At 34.9% G+C, this 20,388-nt stretch overlaps 1 protein-coding gene across 1 annotated transcript; it reads right to left on the bottom strand.

Moving 5' to 3' along the window:
* Nucleotides 1-6,774: 6,774 nt before the first annotated feature.
* On the bottom strand, nt 6,775-19,370 carry LOC147292307 (CemA-like proton extrusion protein-like protein). Its single transcript, XM_086232076.1, has 7 exons — nt 18,657-19,370; nt 16,949-17,034; nt 14,824-14,997; nt 13,288-13,402; nt 11,324-11,421; nt 8,728-8,863; nt 6,775-7,112 (listed from the first exon to the last, which is right to left on the bottom strand). The coding sequence occupies exons 1-7, from the start codon at nt 19,221-19,223 to the stop codon at nt 7,044-7,046; spliced, it is 1,245 nt and encodes a 414-aa protein (XP_086088202.1). The 5' UTR covers nt 19,224-19,370; the 3' UTR covers nt 6,775-7,043.
* Between the last annotated feature and the right edge of the window lie 1,018 nt (nt 19,371-20,388).

Below are 20,388 nucleotides of genomic sequence, written 5' to 3'. Positions count from 1 at the left end.
AAATTTGAAGATTGATATGGTACTTATGTACGTAATTATGTTGTTTCAGACTTTCATTTATTTATTATCATTTTTTACCTAAATCAACAACTTGGAATATTTTTCTTTCAGAATAACTTGTCTATCTCCGTTATTGGGGATGTGGCATGAGAGAGAGAGAGAGAGAGAGAGAGAGAGGTGATGCCACATCCCCAATAATGGGGATAGGCAAGCAATTTATTAATGTTGTACAAAACGCACTTGTTGGGGGTTTTGCATTCTGAGTCTTATTTTTGGGTTAATTGCACTTTGAATCTAGCCTTTGATTAAATAATAAATTTCTCATAAACCTAGTTTTTAAAAGATTTGTAACTACAAACTCAGTCAATTAAAAAATTAAGTTTCAGTCTAATCTGTCCGTGTACGTACGGGCAGAGATAGATAAATACATTATCAAGCGCTCAGTAGCTTGTCGAGAGCTCGACGGATCTGCATTTGCATTTGCTTATTTTTTGGTTGCAGATGACATGCTTTATGTTGTAGATGCATGTTTTAGCTTGTAGATGCACGCAAATGCATCTACCGAACGCTTAGTGGACAGTTTGAGTTTCTACTTAAGTTTTAGGCCGGTTGAGGTTGGCTTAACTTTGTTTTTCATTTTGGTCTTCTAATTAAAACACCTTTGATTAAAACCCCAAAGAAGAAAATGCCTATCATGTACTAGTGGACTCTAATGTTTGCTCTCATTTTTTCGGGAGTGGGAGAGGAAAGGGTGTTTTTGGTGGGAGGAGGGCTTTCCACGTTGTTCTTCACACGATCATTCATTATACTTCATGGACATGGAGGCTTTCATCCTGGAGAGTGGGCCGGGCTAACATCCAGTACTTTGAATGGGCAGAAGAGTGCCCAAGTTCTCTAATGTCAAAGCCATGAGAGTAGAGGGTGTTAGTAGTTGTACCTCCCTCCCTCTGTGTTCAATTTGATATATTTTTTTTTCTTTCGGACTGGTGGTAATAACAAAAGAGTGATATAAAACTTCTTGTTCCTACAAACAACTCCATACTGTTAGCCCTTCTACTATGGCATCAGAGAGTGAGACCCAAACCAATATAGGGGCATCATTTTGGGACTCACACAACACCAACAAACCGGAATCTGAAACCTAAGGCCACCCACATCGGCCTGAAAAATGAGTGCCATACCCATTTATGGGTATCACACTCATTGTAGTAGGCCGAAATATGAGTGTCAAACTCAGCTGAGTGCCAACCCATGTTCTATATATGGGCTTCAGTTGAGAACGAAACCAAAACTTGGTGGGGCCAGTTCATGTGGAATGGAGAGAGGCGCCAGCTTTGTGGCTGACATGTGCAGTTGAGGCGGGACCCGTGTGTCAGCTACTTGCTGCTGACGTGATGGCTAGCGCGTGAAGGAGATGGACAAACGAGATGAGTTGTCTGTTGGGCATCAATGGCTCTAATTCAAGCACAAAAAGTTAATGTTTGAATTGTTTTTTTAATTAGGAAAATTTTAGCTAAAGAACTCCAACTATACTTCATGTCTCCATTCAGGACATGAATTTCACTTTATGTCAAATGAGGACTGAAACTTTCATTTTATGTCAATTAAGGATCCTGTTTTTCAATTTTTATCTCAATTTTGGCTCGACATTAGGCTCATCAAACCTTCACCAAATTCAGCAAACTTATATTGGGTTTAAAGCTATGCATCTCTTCTTTACAACCATATAAAGATTACTCAAATCGGACACCTACAACTCCAGATAATTGGCCCCAAAAGTAGGATACCCGAAACTGTCCAATCGGACCTTTGGGAAAATATCTGGAAAATTAGACAGTTTCGGGTACCCTAGTTTGGGGCCAATTATCTGAATTAGTAAAGGTCTGATTTCGGTGATCTTTATATGGTTGTAAAGAGGAGATATATATATTTAAACACAGTATAATTTTTCTGAATTTGGTAGAGGTTTAATAGGTCCAACGTCAAACCAAAGTTGAGATAAAAACTATAAAAAATAAAATAAAATAAAAAGTCCTTAATTGACATAAAATGAAAATTTTCAATCCTCAATTGAAACAAAGTGAAATTCATCTCCTGAATACAGACATGAGGTATATTTGGAGTCCTTTAGCTAAAATTTTATCTTTTAAATATAAAACCAGCTGCTTTTTTATTTTTTTTTTATCTGGGCGGCTAGAATAATATGTCCATTGGAGATCAATGGCTCACATTATTCTATCGTTGTATTTTTGTTATTTATTAATATAAAAACATAAAAATTATGAAAAAATCACAAAAATCCTAGAATATTTCTCAACGGCTAGTTCAACATTTTTTTTTTCTATAAATAGCTCATCCACACCTCATATCTTTAGTCGCTCATCTATCTTGTTCACACTAAATTGAAAAAGAAATTCTTTTTTTGTTTTCATTCATGGGTAACCCGAAAGGGAAGAAGTAGCTCTTGTTGAGGCTTGGATACAACACTCGGAGGATTGCGTCATTAGCACCCAACAACGAGATATGGTTTTTAAAACAAAGTGTTTCATCAATTCATTGAGAACTACCCACCCTCAAGTGGTGGCTAGGAATCAACAAGTTGGGGCGGTCATGACACATTTTAGAAAGATGACGGCTGTCACCTCGAAGTATTGGACATGTATTGGAAATGAAGTAAAGTTGGATATATCGTAAACTCATTGGATTCGAATATCTGATTTGACATGACACAACCATCACATGTCTAAGTAATAATTCACTCAAACAATGACAAGACCATACATTGACTCCTCACTTCATTCCATACACAACAATATTGCTTCACATGTTTGATTTGAGTATCTGTGAATTATAAAGGGTATCCAATGGGTAGACCATGCTCTTTTTCCCTATAAATACCACAGTTTAATTGGTAGCTTGACACACCCACATCCAATTGTTAGAATTGGCTTTGTCCTCCAAAACTGTTGTTAAGCAACCTGATCCAAAGTTCCCCATATTCCTAGTAAACAAGAATGGGATGAGAGCTTGTGTAAGTGTGGCCCCAACCTGAATGCACCATTGTTCGAGTATTGTTTGAGGTATGACGCAAACAAACCAAATTGGAGCTTGTGCAAGTGTGAAAAATCAACATTAACTCTATGTGACTTTTGCTGTAGTTTGGAGGACAAGGTCTTGTCCCGTCACCCTAGTGGTCGCCATGCTTGGTTCAACAAATTGCCCGATCCAAAACCTAGAGTGGTATGACCTACAAGATGAGAGACCTCTACCCTCCCTTTCAACCGTGTGACGATTGTAAAGTCGAAAAAAAGATTGAAGATTGGAAAAATGGTGTGCACATCCCTGATTGGCCCCCACCTCACAAAAACCACTGAAAAACGTCATGGATGGTTTCCACCAACAAAATAAGATGTATCATTTTTTTCGTTGTTGTAATTTTATGTTCTCGTTGTGGTTGATGTTGTTAGGCCAATGTTGTTTCGTTTATATGTTTGTCATTTCATTTAATGAGTAATGTTGTTGTACTTCTTGCACTTTCTAATTTATGAAATTTACAGTTTTTATGCATTTCAAACATTGAAAATTACTAAACAAGTTGAAAGACAATTGGGTGGAGAGAAAATAGAGAAATTCTAATTTTGGTAATAAAAGAAAATAAAGATTAACCTTATATTAAAGATCTCATTAGAATAAATAAAATGATATACCTTTTTTTTTATAAATATTGAAGTTATAAATTACAAATTTAATCTCAATTAACTAAACTAAGTTTAATCTAATTATGTAAAATGATATACTCTCAACACCACTGTAGCTTCAACACATATTACTATCACTCTCAACACTATTTAGACCACTTTGAGACCCATATAGGCCAATTTCAGATCTATATATGACTATGGCTCTCGCTAACCCTTATGGATGGCCTAAAACACCCCCTGATGCCCAAAGCCAATCCCATATATGGGCTACATTGATGCCCAAACCCAAATAAGGCTGGCCCACCATGTAAAGCAGCAAAGAGGAGAGAGAGTGAACCATGTGGGCGACACCACCAAAACCCTGAAAGAAGTGAAAAGGCTGAAAATCAAAAAGCAAAAGGCCGAAAAACAGAAAGAGAAAAAGTTTCCTATCACGGCATGACATCCCTATATGCCCTCTTTGTGGGACCAAAAGCTCCCTTGATGCCTAAGTTGTACCCTTAGTTGCTGAGTTGACCACCATAACAAATTTTTTTCAATTTTTTTCCTATTTTACCCTTTATTGCAAAAACATGATGAAATCACCCAGATCCATTCGGTGGTCATCTACCGAAACATCCACCAATGTTCGGCAGATAAGTGTCGAATAAATACAAATATTTCGGCAAATAACTGTCAAATGCCTTTTTCATTTCCATTCGGTGGTTATCTACCGAATAATCCACCAATGTTCAGCAGATAACTGTCAAATAACCATAAATATTTCGGTAGATAACTGTCGAATGACCCGACGAACAAAATTGAAATTTTTTGTTTTAAGGGTAAAGTTGGAATTTTGAAATAGGGTGGTCTGAATAGCACTGGCCTGTAGTTAAATATTGAACCCTTTTTATAGGGATAATTATGAACTCTCAAAACCATGCAATAGATAATTTAGGAAAACCTATAGATATATTCAAGGTGTAAGTTTCGGTTGATAGCTATTGGGTCACGTTTGTTTCACCGTGCTAGCTAGTGCCAGCTAGAATTGTGTTAAATAACACCTTTATCCTGCGTTTGGGACACACGTGATAAGGTTTAAGTGGGCTATGCAACAACGGTTTTCTTTAAACACATCACTATGCCTTCTTACATAGCACCGTCGAAAAAGACTCTACTATGTAAGCCCCTGACTATGCCTTCTTACTCAGTGAGAGGAAGCCATCAGGATACAGGATCAGACATCTATGACCCTCTCAAACAACACACTTTCATCACCAAAATCTTTTCTTCAACTTAGAAAGACCAAAACATAGGCAATTGGCCAAGTTGCTCACCAAACTTTCAGCACCAAGTTCCTACAATTTGGGGCTTTGTTGATTGGAGCACAATTGACCACATGCATCTACACCAATGGAAAGATCAGAAAGAGAGGAGTAAAGCCCAGTGAAGATCTTCTCCATCCGCTGCCGGAGATCGGCGGAGGGAGGTCGCAGCTTTGGACCTTTGAAATGCCATTATCGGCGAACATAGGGGGAGAAAATGGCACAGAGAGAGAGAGAGAGAGAGAGAGAGAGAAGGAGATGATATTTTGGTTTTTTGTTTGAGAGAGAGAGAGAGAGAGAGAGAGAGAGAGAGAAAGAGAGAAAGAGAGAGAAGATGAAGGATGGCCATCATCGGGGAGAGAGAAATAGAGAGACACGAGGGAAGGGGTGAGAGTGACGACTAGCTGGGAGAGTTTTTCTATTTTATTTGATGTTTTGTTTTTTTAATTTTAATTTTATTAATTTGGTGCTTTTATCCCAAAAAAATATGCTGCTTTGAAACTTCAAAAGCATATTTTTTTTTAATAAAATACATTAACAAATTAATAATTTTAGGCATTGAAATTAATAAAATTTATTTTGATAATTAAATTGTTTTTATTATTTTAAAAATTAAAAAAAATTATAGGTTAGTCCGACTATGCACTAAACACAAAACAATACTATTATATGGGTAAATTACAATTTAATACCTCAACTTTACCTCGGATTTCAAGTTAGTACCTCAAGTTCAAAAAGTTGTAATTTCATGCCTTAACTTTCATTTTGTTTCAAGTTAATACCTCCGTTAGTCTTGCCGTAAAAAAAGTCTTTATCTGATGACGTGGCACACCACTAAAAGGTTTTATTTTAATTTAGTACCTCAATTTTATCATATTTTTCAAGTTCATACCTCAAGTTCAAAAACTTGCAACTAAATAAATGTTTTCTAATTTTTATCTCAACTTCACCCCAACTTATGACCCATCAAATCTTCACCAAAATCAACAATTTTATACTCATTTTGAAGCTATGAATCGCCTCTTTATAACCATATATAAATAATTCAAAAAAGAGCTATGAAATGCGAAAGAAGTAGTCACAAATTAGGCTACCTGAAATTGTCAATTTTTTTGGAAAATTTGGCACTTTCGGATAGCCTACTTTGTGACCAATTATCTTGGGTTTCATAACTTCTTTTTGCATGATTTTTATATAGTTGTAAAGAGGAGATTCATAGCTTCAAAATCAGTATAAGATTGATAATTTTGGTAGAGATTTGATGGGTAAAAAACTGGGGTGAAGTTGAGATAAAAACTGAAAAACATTTATTTATTTGCAAGTTTTTGAACTTGAGGTATAAACTTGAAAAATATGATAAAGTTGAGGTACTAAATTGAAATTAAACATTTTAGTGGTGTGACACGTCATCAGATAACAGTCTTTTTGACGGCAAGACTAACAGAGATATGAACTTAGAAACAAAATGAAAGTTGAGGCATGAAATTGCAACTTTTTAAACTTGAGGTACTAACTTGAAATCCGAGGTAAAGTTAAGGTATTAAATTGTAATTTACCCTTAACTTATCTAGCTTCATAATCCGACACAACACCAAATATAGAATAACATTTAATCCAACTTACTCCAGTCCAACACAATTCAGCATAATCTAACAGAATAATCCAACCTTGAGTTCTTGTTTAGCTCGGCCTGAGTCTTGCTTAGCATACCAATAACATACACCAATTTTGGACTGAAGCATATATAATTAAGGTTGATTTGTATGACATGGCCAAAAAAAAAAGGTTGATTTGTATGAGGATATTTTACTGTTTTTACAACAATGTCCTATAATCTCACAGAAGATACAACAACAACAAGCTTGAGAACCTGTTCATATTGTCATTAACATTTACAAAACCAGATAAACCTCTATATACGAAAATGGAGTAAATAAAAAGAATAATAACAAAAATGAAATCTTAGTGGTACATGACTACATGCTACCTTGCTTAGAATTCTCTCAGAGGTCAAAGAAAACCCAGATAAAGAATTTCACTAGTGTCGCTTCATTTCCCGGAATATGTTTGCTACCCTCGGGGATAATCTTGGAAGGAATTTGAAGAGCTGCACCACAAACAATATATCAATAGATGAACATTAACACAATATCAAATTGTACAAAAACCTCATGATAAAGCATGTATGAAAATGAATATCATTGTGTATATTGTTACAGAGTATACCAGATCCTTTCACAGATTAATTAGGAAGAAAGGACCGATCACTTTGAATGGCTTTCTTCCTAAATCATATATAAACTTAATATCCTAAAATTTTAATCACACCCCATTCCTTGTTTTTCATTTGAATAAATACTTGGGAAAGGAGATTACGGAAGGTCAGCCAGTACTGAATGATATATAAAAATTCGTTAGGATCTCGCAGTTGAACAAGTTAAAAAAAAAAGGTTTTGTGACGCTCAAACTGGTTAAAAAAAGACGCACTATCATATAATAACAAGTAAGAAGAGACCAAGCATGCGGCAATTTAACAAGACTCATGTTGTGTCAGAGAGTAACAATATCCATATAAAGAACTAGACTGCTAATGTCCTCCTCCACCACCACTGTCTTTGTTAGTGTGTTTATAACTTTATATCTGCATATAAAATTAATCCATTTGTGAGGAGGTGGATAACAGTATATAATAACACAAGTGTACATGTTATTATATAAGAATGGGTCTTCCTTTGAACCTGCGAAGGAATGCCTTTTTGCGAAAGTCTGAGTTGGGTAATAATTGGCCAACAGCTATGAGTAGTGCTAGGCATCCAAAATTTGTATACCAAATCTAGATCCCAAATGATGTGGCAGTGTCTCATTGATTCATACATGGCCCATTCTAAGGCTTATTTAGTTCACAGCAATTAAAACACTAACAAATTTAATGACGCATTATTTGGGATCCCTAAAATTATTCTTGATATAAAGAGAGGAGTAATCTTAAGAATCATTTTGAGGTGGTAGTTAAGGAGAAAGCTTCTTGGAGACAAAAAAACGAAGGTGAAATGGTAGAGAGAGTGGGTTAATAATTCAAATATTTTTCACACAAAATGAGAAGGTGAATAAGTTGATAAATTAGTTGGAGAATGGGATCTTATCGAGAGCGAGGAAGGCATTGTGAATGAGATTGGTTTATTTAAAAAAAAAAAAAAAGAAACATGATTTTATTAGAAAAAAGAAGGAAACTACATACACAATAGACGAGAAGCCCATCAAACTGCCAAAACATCAAGTGAAAGACAGTTTCCTTGTGGGCCTCGGTCGTTAGGAGGAGCAAGTATGGAGTTCGTGCTAATGAATAGGATTCTCGGATTGAGAGATGTTTTTGGGATAACGGGGATAGGGTAAGATTTTGGGAAGATATGTGGGTGGATATGTAATTATTTATAATCATATGAATATTCAGATTTGTCTTCTCTCATTATTATTATTATTATTAATTAAAGGCAAATAATTATTTTATATCCTAACAACATATATGTTTTACTTCAGTGCTTATGGTGAAATAAAAATGCCAGTCCGTTAGTCTCAAGCTGAGAGGCACAGCCAAAGTGAAATGAACAAACAGTATAAAGGGGATCCAGGTCTGACATTTTTCCACATCTTGGTATACAACCACCATAATATACTATAACTTGCTGAAAAATGAAATCACTATATTGTAGAGCAGAACATACCCAAAGTTTCACGCATGCATCAATGATAACTGGAATCAGGCAGACAAAAATGGTTATAGCAGACTGATCAACCTCAAGCCCATAATGCTCAACAAAAATCTCTAACAAAGTCTGCCACCCAGACTCAGAATGATACCTGCAGGTATGCAGTTTTATAAGTCAGGAAGATCTGATAAGCACACATTTTAACACACAAATACGATGATAATCACATAAATGAAATTCAACAAATTTTGCAGAGAGAGGGAGAGAATGTCCAATAGTCTGAACCATCTATTTTGTAGGTTCTCTTTAAGATTCATACCTCCAAAAAATTAGCTATATCAAAAATCGTTTAGCCATTTCATTATCATCATCATCATTTCAAGGTTTATCGGAACCATTGTCTTTGTTTATTTATTTGATCACAATTAAATGATTAAATAGTTTCTAATTTGGCTAATTTTTGTAAGAATGGTTCTAAAATGAGAACTTAAAAGATAAATAGTTCGGATCATTTAACTGCATTGCGGGGTGACCCGAATAAGGAGTCCACACACACACACATGAACGGTTAGAGGACCTAAGTTGAGGACTTAATTTGAGAGCTTATATATGAACTGTTAGATTAGATATGAATCGTTGGGATGCATCTGACCATACTTTCACTCGCCATGCATCTCAACCGTCCATATTTTATCTAAGTAATAGATAAGTCTTCAAGTTGCCATATTTTGTGTAAAAATATTCATATCAGATGCATTCTTAACCACTAAAAATATTTCAATCTAATGGTTTAAAAGTTGTCAAACTTTGTGTACAAAAACGTGGGTATTGATCCTGACCCTATATACATATAGGGAAAATTTTAGTTAAAGAACTCCAACTATACCCCATATCTCTATTCAGGATATGAATTTCACTTTGGGTCAAATGAGGACTGAAACTTTCATTTTGTATCAATTAAGGACCTTGTTTTTCTTTTCCAGTTTTATCTTAACTTTGGCCCGACATTGGACCTATCAAACCTCCACCAAATTCAGTAATCTTATATTAGGTTTAAAGCTATGCATCTCCTCTTTACAACCATATAAAGATCACTCAAATTGAATATCTACAACTCCAGATAATCGGCCCCAAAGTAGGGTACCCGAAACTGTCCAATCGGACCTCTGGGAGAATATATGAAAAATTGGATTGTTTCGGGTACCCTACTTTGGGGCCGATTATCTGGAGTTACAGAGGTTTGATTTGGGTGATCTTTATATGGTTGTAAAGAGAAGATGAAATTTGTTGAATTTGGTAGAGGTTTGATGGATCTAATGTCGGGCCAAAGTTGAGAAAAATCTTGAAAAAATGAGTCTTTAATTGACACAAAATGAAAGTTTCGGTCCTCAGTTGACATAGTGAAATTCATGTCCTGAATAGAGACATGAGGTATAGTTGGAATCCTTTAGCTAAAATTTTCCAATACATATATACACACACATACATATGAGGTAATGTTCTCTCATCATATATCTGGCATATTATGTTGCCAAACAAGCAATCTAGACCACACATGCAAACAAAAATCCACCTAATCTATGAGAAATTTTCAAGTGAGAATGTCCTTACTTAAAGAAAAGTATGAACATCATCTTCAGACTTACAATTCAATGATCGGAACCATTCATATTTTAGAACATCATTCAAAAATCACCTTTGCAAAAAATCAACCAAATCGAAAAATGTTTAGCTAGTTTATTGCAGCCAACATCATTTCATTTTTATCCGATGAATTGTATTTTTCTGAACAGTTTAGATGACCAAACAATTACCGATTTGGCTGATTTTTTAGAGGGATGACCCTTGAGGAGGGACCTAAAACATGAATGGTTCCGATTATGGAATTGCACTGCCGAATGGTACCCAGGGAGGATGTTCTTACTTTTCTTATATATATTTGTATATATGTATATATATATATATATAGTTCTTCGCTAGAGAGGAGATGAAAATCCGCAAATTTCAAAATTTGCAGATGCGCACGGAGCAATGACACGGTGCAGACATGATGCCAACACAAATTGGCTGTAGCACATGAACTTGCTGCAACACATCTCGATTGTGTTGGCACCATGTCGGCGTCGTGTCAGCGATCTATTCGCATCCGCAAATTTTGAAATTTGCTGATTTTCATGTAATCTTTAGAAAAAATCTCTATGTATATATGTATATATAGAATTTTTCTCTAGAGACAATGTCTGCAGTTTCAAAATTCGCAGATGCTGACATAATGCTTACATAGGGTAGACAGTGTGTCGACACAGATGATGTGCTACAGCAAGGTTTGATGTGCTGCAGCAAGTTTTGGAATTTTGTGTCAACACAGTCTACCCTATGTCGGCACAGTGTCGGCATCCGCAAACTTTGAAAGATGCGGACATCCTCTCTAGAGAAGGACTGTGTATATATATGGGATTATCCCTATATATATTATATAAGATTAACACCAAATTATTTCACATGTGCCCTTACTTTTGTATATATACATTAACTCTTTATGGTAAAATGAATTTAACAATGGAAAGAACACAGTAAAGAGAAAAATCAAGCAAAGAGCAGATATTATTACCCTAAAAAAATATCTGTGATAAGTATAATTAGAAATGCCTTCCCAGTATCTGAAATATTATTTATTATCTTATAACCTGTAAATTTCAGCAAAGCTACCTGCAAAAGGAAGAGAAAGAAAAAGAGAAAAGAAAATAAATCAATTTAACAGGACTTAAATGCAGAGTTCAAGATATAGTTAACTTTTGTGCATACTTTTTTAAGCATAAATAAATATTCCCTATGAGTACAAGATTGCTATGCTTATAGAGAAACTACATAGTGAAACTTCATGGGCACTCCAGGATGTTAAGCGATAATTTGCACTGCCAGACTCATAAACCAAACTACAAAATATTCAAATTATCAACAGAGAAGTTCTCTCTTAGTTTTAACAAAACCATGACCGGATTTTACGTCTATACATAGACAGACTATTATTGAGACAATAAGACTTGATGAGCATGAACTGTAACTTAGAATTCTGTGAATATTAATCAAAAGAGTTAGATGAATGCCCATACTTTAAATGCAATAAATTCATTAGCACGGTGGAATTTTAATCAGAAGAAGATAACTTTGCATAATCTGCTGGGTGTGGCTTGAGTTTGATGATTTTTGCTATGTTGTTTGGCTTTCAATGAAGCAGATTGAGGACTATCTGTATCAAAGGAACGTATATCCTCTTCTTCTAGGAAAGAAGCCAGATGATATGAGGGATGATGATTGGAAAGTTTTGAAAAGACAAGCTTTGGGTGATTCGAAGAGGGGATACTATTAGCTCTCTTCGCCTTGCATCTAACTAGCTCTCCCTCCTCCTTTGTGGGGGTGTGGACCTCCACAAGTGAACAAAAAAGGGAGGAAGAATTTTTACCATGCCAATTAACTTTTATGATCTAGTCATAGTTTAATATATCTTCAGAAATTCCCTTAGGCCAATAAAGGCAAATATTTTTATAATCCTCATATTCCCACACCACAATGGAGATAAGGATCTTTCTACTGTATGTCTGTACCCCACCACCCAAAACATTAAACAATCGGAAAACTTGCCCATAGGACAGAGACCCTTTGGTGAAGATTTACAATGAAAAGAGATCAGTTCAAGCATCCTCAGTTCAATGCTTATCCTCACATTCTAATATGCTGCAAGCCGCAAATTAGGGTCACATTTCATATGCAACTCTTTAAGGCTTTAAGTTCATCTCTGAATAGGATATGCTTATATATGTAGCTTTCATACTTTCCTAAAGTTTATCTCCTCTAGTCCAATTACTTAGATCTGATGTATATTGTTTTAAAGTCGCCATTCTTTTTTTTTTAAATTTTTATGAGAAACGCAACTTTCATTTAATAAAATGAAAGAGTAAAAGAAATTGAACAAGGAGTCCACTGTTGTGCAAAAAGAAAAATATACAATACACCAATTAAAACAACTCTACATCAGCTAGACATCATGATCAACTCAATTAAAATCACTAAAACACATCTGCTTCCCACTTCGAAAATATAACAGAAAAAAGAAGAATCTCTAAATTCCGAAGTCGCCATTCAGTATGAATATCCCATCATCTACACATCAAACGTTTCATAGCCTCGACCAACTCTAGGTTGTTTTTTTGCCTTGCAGTCAATCTTAATTTTGATATTGATTGATATAAGAATTCTGAGTAGAGAAAAGGCATCAAAATTGCATAATTTTGTCGACAAGTATTCAGCAAACAATGAGGATGCACAGTTATCACCCTAACCACACAGATGACAACTGAGATAAGGCAAGGAAAAAAAAAAATTTAGTAGTAACAATGACAATCATAATTAATGCAATTGCTAATCCTACTATTTTTTTGTGATAGATGATGACAATAGTAGTTAACTGTAAAGCATTCCAAAGACATTCATGGTAAACGATGTTCTCATGATCACAAGTAAGAAAAAATTTCATGCATGAAAGTACACTGCAGAAAGAGAGTAATGGTAACTCACTTTACTCTGATTGCAGTACAAAAGAATGAATAATGAGATCCCAAATATCATATCTGACCAAATATTGGCAAATGCTCTGCGATTCTCTAATCTCCATTCATCTCTCAGCTCTAATCTGTTGAAGCCATAAGAAAAGTAATTGGAATAACATCCGCCATCGAAGTTAATGTCTGAAACATAGCTTCAGAAGAATAGAACATAAAGAAATTTTTCCAATACTATCCCTGAATTAATAGACATAGGTCAACATTTCTAATAACATTATACTGTAATTTAACAATATAAATCATCATTCATAAACTTTTGATGCATAGGTGACTCTTTACGTCACATAAGAAAAAATGTGAATACATGTTCTTCTTTAAAGAAATGTTCCATAACATTGACATTTCAGAGATAAATTTCCTAAATAATTTTGTTATGCAGATCCAAATATCCAAGTGTGCTAGTATTTCCAAAAATTATGAGAAAAAAAAAAAAAAAAAAAAGAGTCCAGGTATAACTTTAGAACATATACAAGAACCTTAAACGAGATACCAAAATCAAGATAACAGAATATGCATGAAATGACACAGAAATTGGGAGAATATGATTACTTATCCATTGCTAAAAACATAAGAAGTAAAAAAGTATTAGGGAATTATTATGGGATTTTTGGGGGTTGCATGGGGATGGTGTTGTTCCATAATGAGTGTTGAATTTGTTGCTTGTGTTGAACAGTGGACTCCTTGTCCTCTTCTGTTGTACTTATGTGGCCAACTTTCAATAAAATGTTTGTTTCTTCTCAAAAAAAAAAAAAAAAAAACCACATGCAGAGTTTTGCTGAAGGGCAGTGGTTCCACTATCCTAGTACTCATGTAGTGGCATACTTAGAATACAAGTAGGGCCTGTTTGTCAGTGCTTTTAGGCAGCCTAAAAAAACTAAAATTATTTTCTAGGTTATAGAAGCACTTAATAGGTGCTGCGCTTCCAAGTGTATTTACAGGAAGCACTTGTATTTTTAAACAAAAAAATTTACTAAAGGCTGCCTGCAGAAATAGTTTACCAACCGCGGCGTTATTGAATAAAAGCGCTTTCTACATAAGCTTTCCCAAACAGGCCCATAGAATTTCTAACTATTTTTTAATTGCTTAAAATAGATTATAACTGTCCTGGGTCAAATTTATTATGCTTCACTCTACTTTAACTTTTTGACCAATTTAAAGGTTTTTAGCAGTCTCAATGCAGTCAAAAAGAATGGAGGATTACACAATGGAACTAACAATTTGATGTAATGATGGGATAAAAAAGTTTCACATGTATGACTATTTATGTGGTCATACATTCTAGGGTCAAATCATAAACTAAACAGCTCAAGTCTTAGCAAGTTTCACTACTTATAGCCTTCTTATATAGCTTAGAGACTCCTAGTAATATACCCATTCATCTCAATTGTGATTTTATGAACCTAATTAACAAAATGCATAAAGCATAAAGATTCAATACAATAATATTATGGAGGAGCATTCCAGAGGAGAGAAAAAGTGTCAATCTTACGCTTTATGCCGCAACTCCCACCAAACCTCCTCATCAGAAAGCGGTGGAGATTTACCAATTTCCATCTCAAGCTGAAATCTTGCTCTCTCAATTTTTAATCCCTCAACCATTTGAAGCTTTTGATTTCTTCTGACGTCAAGCAGCTCAGCTGCAAGTGGTACAGTCTTCACATATCTGTTCACAAGTGGGCGCTTCATCCACATTAGTTCATAATTTTGAGGTAAAAGTACAATGGTTACAATTAATGACCAAGTCCAATGAATATAGCATATAGATTGAACTTATGAAAAGCACTCTAAAAGAACGAAAAGGTTTGCTTGAGCTTCGACCAGATTTCGTCGGCTGAAGCTACTTGAGCAAACAGAAACCAATAGAGAACATTTGCTTAACAACATTGTAGCACTTTTTTGAGGATCTTCTTTCATGGGTTGATTGCTTAAGAAACCCTATCTGTGATTGTACTTTCATCTGCCCCTTTTTACTCTCTGTTTACCTTTTCCCCCCAACGTTTTCATTCTTTTGATTCTAAACCCAGATTTGATTCACTTCTATCAGCCACCCAGGCCTCCGCCATCGAACAAATCCCATAAACATCTTTAGTTCCCAAACTCATAATTTACTTGTTTTTAATTATCCATTTATTAAACAACCACTAAATTCCAAAAGCTTAAACTGTTAGGGAATGGGCCAACAATGAAACTTATAGGTGTAATTCACCTTACACTTTGCAAACCAACATATAAGTGGGGAATGAATATTGAAGGTTTCCAACCAGGGATCTCTTACAACAAGTGATTTGATATCATATTCCCTTTTTCTTTTAGAAGAAAGAAACTTTTATTAAAATAACAACCAATCCAACATGGTGGACAAGTTGTCCGCCGAAAAAGTACAAAAGAATTACAACTCTGATACCATATTAGACAATCATTGAACCCCTAAAGCTTAGTTTGACAGGGAATGAGCCAACAATGTACATCAAGCTAACATCATTGACTTTTTCCCGACAACCATAACCTTTATAGATTAGGTTTATGGTAATGAATTCAAAACATCCTACATTGTGTCTTAAGGTTTATGCTTAAGGCCCATTCTAGTTGCATTATTTACTTGAACTACCCTGATTAAAAAGAAGTAACAAAAAGAGGAAAGAAAAGAAAATCAAAGTACCATATTCTTGGAACTCATGCTCTTTTCTGTAGACCACCTCTTTATTATTGTCTGATGGGTTTGGGGGTTATGGATGAAGCTGTGTGAGGAAGGATATTTTGTGGGTCATTTGGGGGAAAAGAAATAAAAGGATCTTTGATGCAAGAGGTGTAGGTGGAGAGGAGCTTTTGGAGAGGGTCAGATTCTGGGCTTCAGTATGGGAATCAGTATCAGCAGTGTTTAGGGATGTTTCTTTCTCAGGGATATTTTCTAATTGGATGCTGTAGTAGTCTAGTTAGTAGGAATTAAGCTTCTAGCTAGGGTTGAGTAGATACTGCATATTTGATTTGTTTGTGGATACCTTATCCTATAATGTTGTACTTGGTTTGATTTAATAAAATCCGTTTCTTGTAAGAACAAAAAAATCAATAGGCTTCTCATTGGGTAAGCACATTAGGGCGATATGCCCTGGATGCTTGTTAAATTTTGTCCTTATGCTACCCTTTAAGGAATGGTCTAAAGGAAATGCATAATGATCTGTGGAGAGCAGAGATTTAACTTCCAAATCTTGGGCAGGGATTCAATATTGGATTTGGACATGTTCACTTGGAATTCTAAAGGTCATTTGTTTTAAGAGAAACACAAATTTTATTAGGAGTAAAAAAGAATGCAAATACTTTGACAAATCGACTGAGCTACAAAATAATATTACAACAAAACAATATAGGCATTGAAATTAACACACAACAACCCTCCAATCCAAACTTAATTCAAAAGGTCATTGGACAATAATTAGACCAAGGCACAGTTCAATCTTTGGGGATGCAGAAGGTAGTGACTCAGTGCCTGAGGCCTCTTAAGCCTCAAAAGTATTTTTATTACTGTTACACATACCTTAGATCCCATCCTCTTTTCAAAATTTGTGGCTGAGTGTGTGTATTTATATATTTAATAAGGCAAAAGAGATAACAGTTACCTGTCTAAGAAAGGCATCAGAACATAGTCGTGAACCACAAAATCCAAGGCCCAGGGTATAATGATTAATACTGCCAAAAATTTAGCCTGTAAAAAGGATGAATTTGGATTAGGGCATGTAGTCCTTTAACAATAAGAAGAAGATCCAAATATGAAAAAGCAAATAATCCATACTGCTAAGGGACTGCAGGCTGTCTGACAGAAAATTAAATTCACATCATGTATTGTAATTTTGTTGCATGTTGTAATAAAGTTGAGAACAAAAACACCAATGCAATATAAATTTCAATATGAAAATGTTTTAATATAAGCTCCTCCATAAAAGTTAGCAATGTTCCATGTTTAGACTCCACAACCATGGGTTCATATACCATAAAAACAAAGGAAAAAAGAAAGAGAATCATGATTGCATATTATTGTGATGAGACATCTTGCTCTAAGTGTGAGATCATGAGATATCTTGCTGTATTCTTATATCTGGAAATTTTTTTAAATTAAATTTTAAAAATGTTATTTTTCCTGAAAGGAAATTCAAAAGTATATTTAAATTTTATATTTATAACTATAGATATTAGATGGTTTTTTTTTTTAATCTAATTATGTTTTAATACATTTTAGTCATTTGACAGTTTCATTCAAATTTAATTATACTTAGATATATTGGCCAAAAAAAAATTTATACTTAGAGATATATTTTATTCATTTGATGGTTTCACTGTAATTAACTTGTGCTTTGATATATTTGATATGTAGTAGACAATAATGGTCATTTGGTAAGTGGTGGATATACAAAAGGCAGAAGCTAGAGCTAGAGTTGGAATGTATATGGAGATTGTAATCCACTAGAGTTGGAATGAGATTCTCAAATACTGTCATTCTAGTTGTTCAACTAATTTCTTCTTATATTACTTTTTGTTTTTATACAAACACATTTTATTAAACATCACTAAAAAGTGCAATACCTCTCGGCTCCACAGTTAAGCTACAAAACAAATCAACAGCCAAAGTTGAAACACATCCCAGACTGAAGCTAACAAAACCGTAACTATCCAGCTGCTGCCTTCCAATCTAAAAGAAGAGGAGGATAAGTCCTTAAATTCTACTGTAACAAATGCCCACAAAGAAGCCCAAAATTGCGAACTCCTTGTTTCTCATATTGGGACCATAGCTATACTATACACCTACAAGAGAAACTTGACATCGGGTAGTATACAGCAACACATTCACAAAACACCCCTAACCAAAACACACTAAACTACAGCTGCCTTCCAATTTGATATAATAACAGAGAAGGAAGAATTCCTGAAATTTGAAGATATTATCTGTCCATGAAGAAGCCCAAATGCAATCCCTTTCCCATAATTAGTCCACCTTCTCACCCTTCATCTATTCCTTTCCACCCACAAAACCAAAATGATTGCCATCAGAGCACATCTCCCCATTACCATACCCTTTTTCTTTCCTTCAAAAAGTTTCAATTTATAAAATTACAGAGGAAATGCACAAGAAGGCCACTTCAAAGAAAGCACAAACAAAGCAAAATTGCAAAATCTATAGGCTTACACTCATTAATTATTTAATCTGACATATTTTGCCTAGAAGAGATGTTTTGATAACATGATGAGTATGGGTAAATTTGCATATACATATAGAAAGTATAGGCTCACACTCATCTTTGTACCATATATGAGGGGCATATGTGTAGTTACCGAATTGAGCGAGGCATAGCGGAAAACCCGGTCTTCATAAAGCATGTCATCATCTTCATCTTCATCTTTGCTTCGAAGAACCAAATCGCTTAGAGAGTCAAGCAACCCCTTTTCCTTTTCAGTAGGATCCGACTGCACAGCTTCCCACGAAGAGGAATTAGCATTAGCATCCGCAAGCCAATCCTCCCACTTGCGATTCTCCTCGTTCGTCATATCCTGTTGTGCTTCTCTCAAGTCCACAATTGCTTCAGCCCTTGTCTTCCACGCCTCAAATTTCGCTGCTTCATCAGTAATGGAGCTATCATCCAAGTCATCATCCTCCACCAACATGTCATCGTCCTTCAGACCAAGCCAATTGCCATCGTCGTCGAAGAAGAAGCTTTGCCACCAACTCCTTTTCCTTTTCCATTTCCTGGCATTGGGAATGAACCCAGTACACCTTCCTCTTGTACTAGTAGCACCCAGTTGAACCACTATTCTCGACGAATTTTTGTGCAGAGTAAAGGAGTTGCAACGCAGCTTGGGGTTAGCAAAGATAAAGCTTTCGCATAAGACCATGGAGAACATGATTAATATAACCCCACATTTTTCAGCTTCTCAGAGCTGAAAAGAGAATTCAAACTTGAACATCAAAGTAAAGAAGGGAGAGCAAGAGAAACAAGTCGTTGATTGGTAAAGAGCTCCTCGGGGAAGAGGATAACGGTTTGGTTTCCCTTTTTCAGCTATTAATAAGATAAATAACAAAAACTAAAAATTAAGGAGGAAAAAGATAAAGTAACAACTAGTTATTTTATACTTATATTTCTCTCACACTAGTGTTCGAATTTCCTCTCACCTGACAAAAACTTAAAATGTACTAATGTAACTCAAATTTGATCTTATGTTAGATTTTGAACTCAAAAGGTTTCTAATTGACAAGGCCGATTTTGACTTTTGAGATTCTAAGAGCTTGAGGTGAATCATAACTATTTACCTTTCATGTATATTATATGGGGCCTAATATGTATATAAGTTTATAAAAAATATATAAAATTTTGGGGTCTGAAATAGCTGCCCATGTCGCCTACCTTGAAGGTACTAATTCTAAATTCATTAAGTTGTTTAAATGGCTCAACTTATAGTTTCCTAATATTTACAGAGATTGTTATAAACTAAAGAGAATATAGAAAAATAGAGAGACTTGATTAATCTTATTATTAGGTAAAGATGTCATTTATAAGCTTACAATGATTTAAGAGCAAACTTTATTTTAGTATCTCAAGTATACCATGTTTTTCAACTTAGGTACCTCAATTTCAAAAAGTGAGATTTTGGTACCCCAACTACGAATTTGTAGCACTATGTTTTAGTACCCATAATTTGTATGTTACAAATCACTAAATGTGATCATTAGGGTTACATAATATTCAAAGGGTGCTATTATTCGTACCCGACTTTTTTATCAATATACCTGACATACTCTTTATACCCAACTTAATTTTAAAAAATGTTAAAATTTATTAGTACACCCAACATGTTTTCTAAACTACCCTTACTAAAACCCAACAAATAACCCAACATAATACCCAACAATATTACTTAACACACCCAAACCCAACACCATCACCACCACCCGCAGAAAGTGCAAAGGCCATCACCAGAAATCTGTCTCTACTGCTGCTGCCCCCTCTCATCATCACCGACTACCACTACCACCCAATTAAGGTAATTTTGTTTAATAGATTTTCTAATT

This window comes from Dryas octopetala, chromosome 2 (assembly GCF_963921425.1).
Source record: "Dryas octopetala chromosome 2, drDryOcto1.1, whole genome shotgun sequence".
NCBI classification, from domain to species: domain Eukaryota; kingdom Viridiplantae; phylum Streptophyta; class Magnoliopsida; order Rosales; family Rosaceae; genus Dryas; species Dryas octopetala.
The sequence above is the reverse complement of the archived record's forward strand: the minus strand, read 5'-3'. Positions and strand labels throughout refer to the sequence as shown.